The sequence below is a fragment of the Canis lupus genome, chromosome 11 (genome assembly GCF_003254725.2).
Source record: "Canis lupus dingo isolate Sandy chromosome 11, ASM325472v2, whole genome shotgun sequence".
NCBI classification, from domain to species: domain Eukaryota; kingdom Metazoa; phylum Chordata; class Mammalia; order Carnivora; family Canidae; genus Canis; species Canis lupus.
In genome coordinates this window covers 65,001,129-65,012,440 of record NC_064253.1, presented here as the reverse complement: position 1 = coordinate 65,012,440, position 11,312 = coordinate 65,001,129, and the positions used below count along the sequence as shown (strand labels likewise).

At 43.6% G+C, this 11,312-nt stretch overlaps 1 protein-coding gene and 1 long non-coding RNA gene across 5 annotated transcripts in view; one reads left to right on the top strand and one right to left on the bottom strand.

The window, feature by feature from the left end:
- Positions 1 to 234: 234 nt before the first annotated feature.
- On the bottom strand, positions 235 to 2,203 carry LOC118350335 (uncharacterized). 2 transcript variants are annotated; one of them, XR_004803956.2, is made up of 4 exons: positions 1,762 to 2,203; positions 1,588 to 1,614; positions 1,307 to 1,435; positions 235 to 496 (listed from the first exon to the last, which is right to left on the bottom strand). It is a non-coding gene; the product is annotated as an uncharacterized LOC118350335 (long non-coding RNA). The 2 variants fall into 2 exon arrangements; XR_004803955.2 differs by having other exon boundaries at positions 1,307 to 2,203.
- A 76-nt stretch (positions 2,204 to 2,279) lies between these two features.
- Positions 2,280 to 11,312, top strand: part of SVEP1 (sushi, von Willebrand factor type A, EGF and pentraxin domain containing 1) — a 182,189-nt gene continuing 173,156 nt past the window's right edge. For all 3 annotated transcript variants that reach the window (XM_025433368.3, XM_049116369.1, XM_049116368.1), the window contains exon 1: positions 2,280 to 2,846. In XM_025433368.3, coding sequence (XP_025289153.3) covers positions 2,316 to 2,846 — 531 coding nt within the window. In that variant the 5' untranslated portion in view covers positions 2,280 to 2,315. The remainder of the gene's footprint in view (positions 2,847 to 11,312) is intronic.

Here is an 11,312-nt window from a genome sequence, read left to right as displayed (position 1 = left end):
CCCTAGCCTTTCCCCAGTTTAGCTCTATGAGCCAAAAAATCCCCTTTTGTTTAAACGAGGAGAAGCTGGGTGCCTATTGCTTGCAACCAAACAGTCCTAGAGCAATTGTCTACCTCCCTGGAGTTTTGTGGACAGCACATGAGCTAGCTCACATAGTAGTTGCCATGGTGCCTGGCACATCCAAGTCCTGAAATGTTAGCTCTTAATGATGTGTTTGAAATAACACAGAGTAGATACAATTTGGAAAAACTTTTTTTTTTTTTTAAAGTCTCAGCTCAAATGAGGTCTTGCTCATTCATTCCCCAGGAGGATTTTGACCTTTCTCCTTCCTGTTCCCCATTCTCCATTCCTGCAGTCGTCTTACTGCTTTGTCAGTGTTTGCCAATTATATTGTCTTCTGATATCCTTTGAACTTCTGGAGGACTGGATCTGAGTCTTATTCAACTTTAAAACCTAGTATCGAACATTCTGGCATATGATCGATGGCCAATAAATACTGTTGGGAAAATAAGAATTTGAAGAACATTCATGATTAAAGGTGGTGATAATAGAATCAGCATTTATAGAGGACTCACCATATTCTAAGCACTGTCCTAAGAACTTTAGGTTTTTATGATTAAGTCCTCACAATCACCCTACCAGACTGTTATTATTATAATTACTCCATTTTCCAGATATGCTAACTGATGTCAAGGTCATACAACTAGTGAATGAGATTTCATCCCAAACTGACTCCAGAACCCTCACATTTCAACCAATACACGGTGATATCTCTCAGTGAAGGAATTCCATTAAATTTAGATGGCATTAGATCTTCTGATACTAGAGATAGAGGAGATTTTAAGATCACTGAATTCCATCATGAAACAGATGCAGAAACTGATGCCAAGGATGGGAGGTAACTTGGTTTAGGTGGTTTATGTAACTGCGGGGGCCTTTCTACACAAGACCCCTGACTGCTAGCTAGAGTGTTTTAATGGTTAATGTTTTAACCAAGGGCCCGGCCTCTAATGCAAAGTGTGCCCTTACTTTTGGGGTCTTGCTTTGGAAAAACCACACCCAGGTGGCAACTTATGTTTCACAGCAGCTGTGTGCCAGGTACCACTCAAAGTCAAGGAAGTAGACCTCTCTGGGTCTTGCCTGTTGAAACAGACATGAGAGGGGACTGGGGAAAGAGGACCTCTATTCATTCTTCAGATTCCAGCACAGATGTCCTTAGAGGTTTCCCTGACCTCCTCAAGGTCAAGTCTGGCTATCTAAGATCCCCTTTACAGGGCTTGGTATTGAGGGCTAGAATTCTACATACCCTCAGTGGAGTATCCGGCTAATAGACCATCTCACTTGTTACCCTGTAAGTTCCCTGGGGACAAGATCCATGCCGATTTCTGCTCCTCATTATACTCCTGGTGTCCTGGCACATAATAGGTGCTCAAAGCTATTTGTTGAATGAATGAAGGAGCAAACGAACAAAAGAATTGAACGCAGGGGTGAAGCAGCAGGACAAATCCCCGTGCGCTGCTGCGGGAGGGGTAGCTGCAATCCCCGCATGGTGTGGCCTGAGGGGCCCTCCAGAGTCTACACACTCACCACACAGCACGCATCAGAAATCCCCACCTGGAAAGGCAAATAAACATGCATGTGGAGAGGGTTGTGGGGCACCGAAAAGGAGACCCAAAAAGGTGAGCAAGCGGCTTTCAAAGGATGCTTTCCCCTGGCTGGCCAGCCTGTGTGTGTTTTCCTCTACAAAGTGTTTCCAATTACTGTGGCACTCTCGGTATCTGGATCCATCTCCAGCGAATTCCTCTGCAGCTCCTGCCAGACATATGGGATCAATCAGGGCTTCGGCGCTGGTGCGCTTGCTGCGGGAATGTTGACAGGCTGACAGACGCGGGGTTCTGGTGTCATGGAATCTCCGAGGCTTTGGCTTGATCCCGGGCGGAGAGGGAGAGGGAGAGGGAGAGGGAGAGGGGGAGGAGAGAGATAGAGGCAGAGATAGAGGAAGGAGAGAGCAGAGGGGAGCGCGAGGGACAGACGGAGAGGAGGAAGAGGGCGAGGGAGGGATCTCCACGCGGGAGATCTTTCCTGACTGCCCCCTTTCCTTCCAACATTTTATAGGCTTCGGGCAGAGAGGGCGGAGGAGAGCCCCGCCGGGGAGCCCCGCGAGCCCGCGAGCCCCCGAGCCGCCGCCCGCCGCCCGCGTCCCCGGGGCCGGGACCCCAGCGCCCAGGCTCCGGCCGCCCCGCGCGCCCCCCGCGCCCCCCGCGCGCCCCCCGCGCCCCGCGGGCTCCCGGGCCCGCCGCTCCGGCCCCAGCGCGATGTGGCCGCGCCTGGCCTTTTGTTGCTGGGGTCTGGCGCTCGTTTCGGGCTGGGCCACCTTTCAGCAGCTGTCCCCGTCGCGCAACTTCAGCTTCCGCCTGTTCCCCGAGGCCGCGCCCGGGGCGCCGGGGCGCCTGTCGGTGCAGCCCGCGCCGGCCGAGGACGCGGCGGGCCGCCGAGTGGAGCGGCTGGGCCAGGCGTTCCGGCGGCGCGTGCGGCGGCTGCGGGAGCTCAGCGGGCGCCTGGAGCTCGTCTTCCTGGTGGACGAGTCGTCCAGCGTGGGCCAGGCCAACTTCCTCAGCGAGCTCCGGTTCGTCCGCAAGCTGCTGTCCGACTTCCCCGTGGTGCCCACGGCCACGCGCGTGGCCATCGTGACCTTCTCGTCCAAGAACAACGTGGTGCCGCGCGTCGACTACATCTCCCACCGCCGCGCGCACCAGCACAAGTGCGCGCTGCTCCGCCGCGAGATCCCGGCCATCGCCTACCGCGGCGGCGGCACCTACACCAAGGGCGCCTTCCAGCAAGCGGCGGTAAGGGGACCCCCCCGCCCCCCGCCCCCCGCCTCCCGCCTCCCGCCCGGGCGCCCCCGGCCAGTCCCGGGGCGCGCGGACGCAGAGCCGCCCCCTCCTTCCCGTGGTTGGGGGGCCGGGGAGGGGGCCCAGCGGAGGGCAGGCCCCTTCCCCTCTTCCGAAGGGGTCCCGGGGGTGCGGTTCGCGCCCCGCTGCCGGAGGCACACCGCGCCGGGGGCTGGGACAGGTGAGTGCGTTTTACGCAGCGCCTCGGAAGGTCAGGTCAGAGCAGCCGCACGGCCAGCTCCTCGCTCCTCGGGTCCTTCCTCCTGGCTTTGCGCCTCCGGTGCGCCTCTCCCTGCACGCCTTTCCTCTTCTGAGTCTGGGACCTCCATAGGATTTTGGGTTAGCATCTGGAAGAGGAGGTCGGTTTTTAGAGGATGGACTTTTGCACAATATCACTTTTTTTTTTCTCTTCTGATTACCAAGTCATGCATACTCCAATGTCGAAGAACATTTGGAACACGCAGAGCTGTCTGACACGCACCGCACCGGCAAGCCGGTGTTGGTAGAATGAATGAAAGAGAAAGGAAGAAAGGAAGGGAAAACCCTGTAACCCCAGCCCTCCCCCTAAAAGAACCACCGTGGCACGTTTGGGCATAGGTTTCACAAAGCGGTAGCGCGCTGGTTTGTAGCCTGCGGTTTTCATTTGTTGTATCAAAAATGATCTACGCAAGTATATTATTATATCTAATATAGGTGTTCGAGATCTACAGCAGGTGCATACTATTCCACTGAATCCGTACACTGCAATTTATTTCACCTGTCACCTATTATTGGACATTTAGGGTCTTTATTAACTAAGTTACGGCAAACCACGCATACTTGTGCGCCCTTTTGACTACTTCCTTAGGAAGAAATTCTATAGAGCTTCCTGATTTAGAGACTATGAACATTTGTAAACTTCTTGAAACATATTGCCCAAGTCTCCCTTGGAGGGTTATTAAATTTACATTCCCACCAGTAGAGTATCACAGCAGTAAGGCTGCCTTACTGTTATTGAACAGTTATTCTAAATATCTGCCAGTGTCATAGTTATCTACAGGTATCATTTCAGCAAATTCACATTTTTAGTTTTATTGTGGATGAACATTTTCCAGTACATTTATTGGGCATTTGTATTTTCCCTTTAATAACTACCTGGTCATCATTTTTGCCTATTTTGCACTGCTAGTACGTGTTAGTTTTTTTTTTTTTTCTTTTCTTAATGATTTGTGAAAGCTCTTTATATAGTAAGACCGGTAACTCCTTTTTGTATGTGTTGCAAATGTTTTTCCAGGTCACTGCCTTTTACTTTTGTTTATTGCAGTGTCGTTAGATGGATGATGTAAACTTTATTCAAATCTTCTAAACATTGTCCTTAAGATCCTAAATTTGCTTATCTTCTTAGAATGGACTTTTCATTTCCCAAATTGGAGAAATGGCTTCCCATTTAACAGTTTAATCCACCTGGAACTTATTTTAGCATGTGGTGTGGCAATATCTAATTTTACTTTTTAGTAAATAGTTGACAAGTTGTCCTAGTATCATTCGCTTGAAAGCTATCCATCCTTTCCAATTTAGTTGAATGCCACTTTTATCATACACTAAATGCTTATGGGTATTTGATCTTCTGGCTGCCTATTAATTTGTCTTACCTATTATTTTTAAGCTTTGCAAAAGTGATTTAATTATTATGACTTGACAATATATGTAAATATCTGGCAATGCAAATTCTCCCTTTTTCATATCCCTTTGAAATCAATTCTTATGTATTTATTACCTACTATTAATTTTTAATTAATTTTCACATATTTCAAGTGAAAGCAACCAGGATTTTGATTTCAATACAGAAAATATTGGAATACATTTTATTTTTGCCAATAATAAGTGGTTGTTTTAGAAAATAAAATAATCAGACAAAATTCCTATAAGTACACTGTAGTATTGTGATACACACCTTTCTTGACTTTTTGCAGTTGTTTAGAGGAAAGGTATGTTTTGTGCTTGCGGAAAGTGTTTGCCCAAAAAAGGATTATATTGTACATTCTCTTTTGTCACTTGACTTTCTATTCCACCGTATTTTCAGTTTTCTTTCCATAATAAGAAATAGACTCTTGCTTTATCCATTTTCAAAGTCACATAGTATTCCACTATAGAATATAAATTTATTTTTATCATGTAAATATCTATTATTATATATTTAGGCTGTTTTAAACAGCACTGTTTGACTAAATTTTTGCTCATATGTTTAATAATTTCCTCAATGCAAATTTCTAAAGTGGCAGCTATTATTGAATCAAAGAGCATGCCCATTTCTTATGGCTTTTGGTACATGTGCCAGGTTGCCCTGCAGAAGATTGGTACCAAATTGCACTTCTGTGTGTAGGGCCTGGATTAGTACCTAGGATGCAGCCAACATAGGCTAGTATCATTTAAACAATCTGTCCCCCGCCACCACCCCACTTTATATGTGAAAAATAGAATCCTATTTTGAATTGCATTTCCTTATTAGTGAGGCCGAACGTTTTTTTCATAATTATTGGCCATATATAACTCTTCTTTTTTGAATATTCATTAAAATGTTTGGGATTATCTATTTTTTGTTCGAAGGTGATTCTTTTTCTTATTGATTTGCAAATGCTCTTTGCATCTTAGTGGTATTAACCCTCCCACTTTTAAGGATGAGGCAAGTAGTTTCTCTTGGTGTTTCACTCACTTTCTAAATTTGTTCATGGTGATAATATCTCTCATTTTATCAGTTGATTTTTCATTTCCTTTGTGCTTTTTTCGTTCTCTATGAAGTTTGCAAAACCTTTGCATTTAGGAGATGAAGTAACTCCTTAAAGATGTTCCCCTTTAATTGAAGTAGTTTCACCAGGCAGGGTTCAGTTCTGCAGATCCAGTTTCTCTGTTGGTCCCACACCAAGGACTCAGGAGATCTTAGGGCTGGCCTCATTCCTGATGTCACCACCCACTCCATCTGAGAAGAGCCCTGCTGCATCAGGGAAAAACTTGTCATATACCAGCTCCTCTGTTTGGATTGGCCAGGTTTGCGTGGGGCCTCTGAGTACGTTGATCCAAAACAGTTAAATGGGTAATGAATCGAGTACACATGGCTCGCCTCAAGACCTGCTCTGTCTTCAGCTTTTTCCTTCCAAGTACTACATCCTGTCTTGGAAAGTGAAATTGCCAACAAGGTTTCCCAGTGCTGTTCTTCCGTCTGGATCCATTTGTAATCTAGCAGGCCGAGACTTCTCAAAAGTTGGTGTTTGCTGAACTTCCGCTTGATTTTATTTTTCTTTTCTCATTTGGATCGGGGTATGTGAAGGTGCAGCTGGACTCAGTCCCTGGCTAACCTGGAAACTTAACATATCTTTACTGTACCTTTTCCAGACCTCTGATGAGCATTCTTAGGTATAATTAAAATATGGTATTGGGAGAAAATGGATAGAAGAGGAGTGATGTTTAAAAATGACATGAGTGGAGGTTTGACTATGGATGTCTGCGTGGGGATCAGGCAAGCCTATTTCAATGCGGAATTAGTTTGAAAATGGTAAGCTGTGTCGTTTGGGTTTGGATATGAAACTTGATACGTTTCATCATGGAAATGAGACAGTTTGTCAGATTCCCACGTGTGTGCAGAACGGTATTATTAGAACAGACTGTGAGCTGGGAAACTGAACATCACAGGAACGTTTTTGAGGTTAATTACTTTCCCCAGAAAAATTAGTTTTTCAAGCCTTTTCCGCTTGAAACTGAACGTCCACACAACTATACATGGACACAAACACAGGCAGACAAATACATAAACACATTAATGTAGACCTACATGCGTGCTTGCAAGTTCATAGCTACCCCTCACATCCAGACCCCTTATTCTTCTTACGTAGAAATCTCAAGATGTAGAATTTTCTTTACCAAGCATGCAATTTGCTGTTAGCTTTCAGCATATGTGATTGACTAAACAAAGAGGATAACAGTGGGCTTCATTTTTTTTAATTTGGCATCAGAATTGTACAGCTTGATGGGAGGTATATATGTGTGCACACTTACCACATTTTATTTCAATGGTCAACTGCATCGTAGATCTTTTCCTTTTAGACATCATCCCCGAGCACTTATCACAGCATGCAAGGACTAAAGCAGTGAATCTGTGGTTAGCGCACAGATCCTTCCAGAAACACAGTCAGTAGAATGGAAGGAAGATTTAGCGCCTTGAACTTAGTTACAGGAAAACCTTTTACAAAATAAACAGAGAGCTCTTCAGATTATCCTTTCCAAGGAATGACTCTTCCCTTACCTTTCTTCTTAGTTTTTCTCCCCACTGGGTGTTTATAAATTGCCTTTCCTAAACTATGTATTTGGATTGGCCCCAATGTGAACGCAAGACTCCCCACCTCTTCAGCATTTCAAGGTGTAAGAAAATCAGAGCCCCTTGTTCCTACTTAACTTTTGTTAAATATCTATTAAACAAACAGCACGAAACTTCCTTTGAAAAAAATCTCTGCTTCCTCCATTGTTCCAGAGTTCCAGAAATATGATCCTCTCCCGGGGAATGTGCTGTCTCACCAAAAAATTCGAGCTCTAGATGGCCAGAAGACTGGGAATAGATGGGCAGCAGCTTTAGGGAAAGAGCATCATTGCTATATGTCTGCATTGGTATACGTTCACACTTTTACCAGGAGACAGATCTACTCCCTCAGCCTTTTGGGAAGAAAGAATCTGCTTGTAAGTTTTCTAATAAAATCTGGAGATGTGTGAGATGACACTAGACTAAAAGCCTGATAAAGGAAATTAGGGCCATTTTGTTTCCAAACAATAGACCAATAATAGCCTTTGTGCATTTTGCAGCAGTCTTCCTGATGGCCCAAATGCTGAAGGAATAGGGAAGGTTTGAGTTTTCCTTTCCTAGAGGGAAAGGTTGAGGGGAGTCATACAGTCTGCAGTGGATTCAGCTGTCCCAAACTCAGAACGTGATTTAGATGTCAAGAGTTGCTCATGGATGCAGAAGCTAAGTTTTTTTTTTTTTTTCCCAGTGCTGAAAAGCTCTATTCCTAAATGTAGCTCTGGAAATGTTTCCTCTTTGGTGTTTCTTAAACTTTTAAGCAGTTCTCCTTTTGCGCTTGGAACTTGTTTTGTAATCCCATCCAAACTTTAGAAGTGTGAATTGAATGAGTCCTAGGTGCATAAAGTAGATCCAGACCTGATGTATATTTCCCAGGCAAAAATGGTACCAGAATTCCATATTTGAAGAAGAGAGAGCAAATCTCAAATATTGAATCCAGATGTCTTCTGAATCTACCACTTGCATGTGTTAGTTTTGTTTTTCCCAGAACATAGGGCATTGTATTATATTATTACAGGTTTATTTAAAAAATGTACACCTATTGCTTCTGTTATCATTATTGGCTGCCAGTGGTACGTTATGTTTGGTTGAAATGTAGCATGAGAACTCTTGGTCTAAGACCTGAATGCCTAGACACAGAGAGAGGTTGGACTGTTCTGTTCTAGTTCACTTCCATGGTCAAAGGATAGGAAAGGCTCTCCCATCCCCTGCCCCCTACCAGGTCCTCCTGGCACAAATGTGCTCAGAGAGGCTCTCTCTTCATAGTGGCCATGGAATTATTAAATATATTCATTCTTGATCAAATATACCTTTAATTTGTAAAGTGGTTTATAATGCACCAAGTGCTTTCATGTTAGGATTTTACAGAATCCGTTGTGCAGAGTCAAGTTTTACAGGAGCAGCATCAGATTCTAGAAGAAGTTGGATAACTAAATGCTCATCACAAAACTAAGTAAATGTCACAGTCAATCCAGTCCTCCGACTTGTCATCTTTTTCCTCCCCTCCCTGCCATTTCCTATCCTCACCCACATTTTACCATGTTACCTCCATGTCTTGGGTTATATCAAAATCTAGGGAGAAGTGGTGGATTCCATTTCTAGAATTGCAAAAGTGTTACGTAAGCCATAAAGCCTGGGGATCCCTGGGTGGCTCAGTGGTCTAGCGCCTGCCTTTGGCCCAGGGCGCAATCCTGGAGTCCCGGGATCGAGTCCCACATCAGGCTCCCAGCATGGAGCCTGCTTCTCCCTCCTCCTGTGTCTCTGCCTCTCTCTCTCTCTCTCTCATGAATAAATAAATCTTTTTTTAAAAAAGACATAAAGCCAAACACTCAAGCCCAGAAGACCTAAATAGTGGCTTTTAGGCCTTTTCATTCAATGGATGCATTCATTTGGATATATGTGTGTGTGTGTATATATATATTTCCTTTTTTCCTCCCTCACCCCTTCCATACAATTTATTTTCTAATTCTAACAGATATTTTAAAATCGGAAGATAGCATTCAAAAAAAATCTTTTTGTCTTACTCTTGACTAATTGGAATATGTAGCAATTCTGGGTGGGATTTGTCTCAGTTCATCAGAGTCCGCACTTGGCTCATGGGATTTCCTTTCCTGGTCCTTGACTGCTACTCCATGGTCTAACACACCAATCATGGGTGGACCCTGAAATGGTGTAATCCTTTCTAGTTTACCTTCTGAGCTTCCTTATAAACCAGTGAATTAGCTAAAAGTAGGTTTAGCTGGATGTAATTGAAAAATCTAAAGTGCCACTGGCTTGAACACAATAAACATTTATTTCTGTCTCAAATTGTTTTGAAAATTGTAAGAAAATTCTAATATCATAGGTCTGTGATGTTTTCAGGGATCCAGAGTCTCTTCTTTCTGCTCCACCATCTATAGGTCACCTCAGTGGTTTAAGATAGCTGTTGGAGCTCCTACTATCAGGGCCTTATGCCAGACCCCGGGGAGGAGCACAGGGCAAAGATAGTACCATTATTAAGGAGACTCTGTGGCAATCCACATAATATTTTTATGTACGTTTGATGGGATGAGCACTGAGTGTTATACTATATGCTGGCAAATTGAAATAAAACATTAGATAAAATATTAAAGAATTAAAGCACTTCCCACAGAAAAGAAAAAGAAAAAATTACTTCTGTGTAGATCTCTTTCGGGACAGCTTGGGCTCATGCCCATCCTTGAAGAGGTTAAGCAGCCTTTGCCATACCGGTGTGCCTGGAAGAGCATGAGTCTAACCAGGGAAATTGTAGAAATCCCACTTCATTTCTTCTGCAAATGGCACTGGCCTGACTCAGCTCAAGCTAGAAGAGTCAGGCCTTGCCTGACTGAAACATTTTCATCCTTGTGCTAGATTACACTTCTTGTAGTAAAAACTATCAAAGTTCCAGAGCAATCCATTTACATTTTGGCAACAAAACCGTCTTGTGTTAGTTTCCCAGAAACCAGAAGCTTCTAAATAATGTGGCATCCACTTCCAAATCAAATAGTATACCGAACGTGATGGGAAAAATGCATCCTACAAAATAAAATCAGTGTTTTATCATTTATTTAATGAACCCAGGTTAACATTTCTCAGAAAAACATGGTAGCTTCCTTGGCTTTTCTAGAGTAAGCTGTCAGGTCAAGAGACATCTACATTACAAGGAATTTCCTGTTCTGTATTGTGTCTGCCTTTCCCTGATTTTTGAGACTGTTCTCTAAAGCTCCCCAGACCATATGAAGAATGGATTTCTGGCATAGACTCTGCTTACATACGGTAACCTGCTCTGGTTTGGAGGCCAATTGTGGATGGGGAAAACTCTGGGAGAGCTGATGATGTGCTTTGGGTGTTGTCACAGTGCTTCACTTGAAATGAATGATAGTGGTCAGAAGGTGAAATCTGCAACACATTAAGGTGTGTTTTCTTATCAATCTTCATAAGACAATTTTTAAAGTACGCATCGTCTTTGCCATCTGTCCTCATGAGGTCATCAAGCAGTTGCTGTTTGTAGAAATAGTTAAGCAATAAAGATTTTTTTTTTCAAATCAGAGCATATATTTCTTTCAGAGGTGCAGGAAATGTGAAAGCTACCCACTTGAGGATAGAGTCTCATTACTATGTATGTTGTAATAGTGCTAGCTACTTTGTTTCTAGATGTGAATAGATGTAATGCAAAATTAAGGGAAAAAAATAACTTTCTGCAATATTAGTAGAGAGAAACATGTTGAAGAAAGTTCTTTGCAGGACCTATTCCATGATTGAACCATTTACTAAGTAAAGCTAGTTAACTTGGTGAATTTACTCAGTCGCTGAATAAGGAAGGTCCAAGTTGGATATTTTTCCAGTTGTAAGTTGCTACTAGAATATATAAAATATATTATAGATAGGTAGGTAGATAGATACATGTGTTCGATGCACTATTTTCTTCATTCCTGGGGAACCACTACGAATAGCCTTCATTGTGTATTGCCCATCCCACAACACTGGTTAGGATATATTGGCTGCTAATGCAAAAATGTAGGTTTTTTTGTTTTGTTTTTACATTTTTTTAAATTTAAATTCAATTTACCAACATACAGTATAACATGCAGTGCTCATCC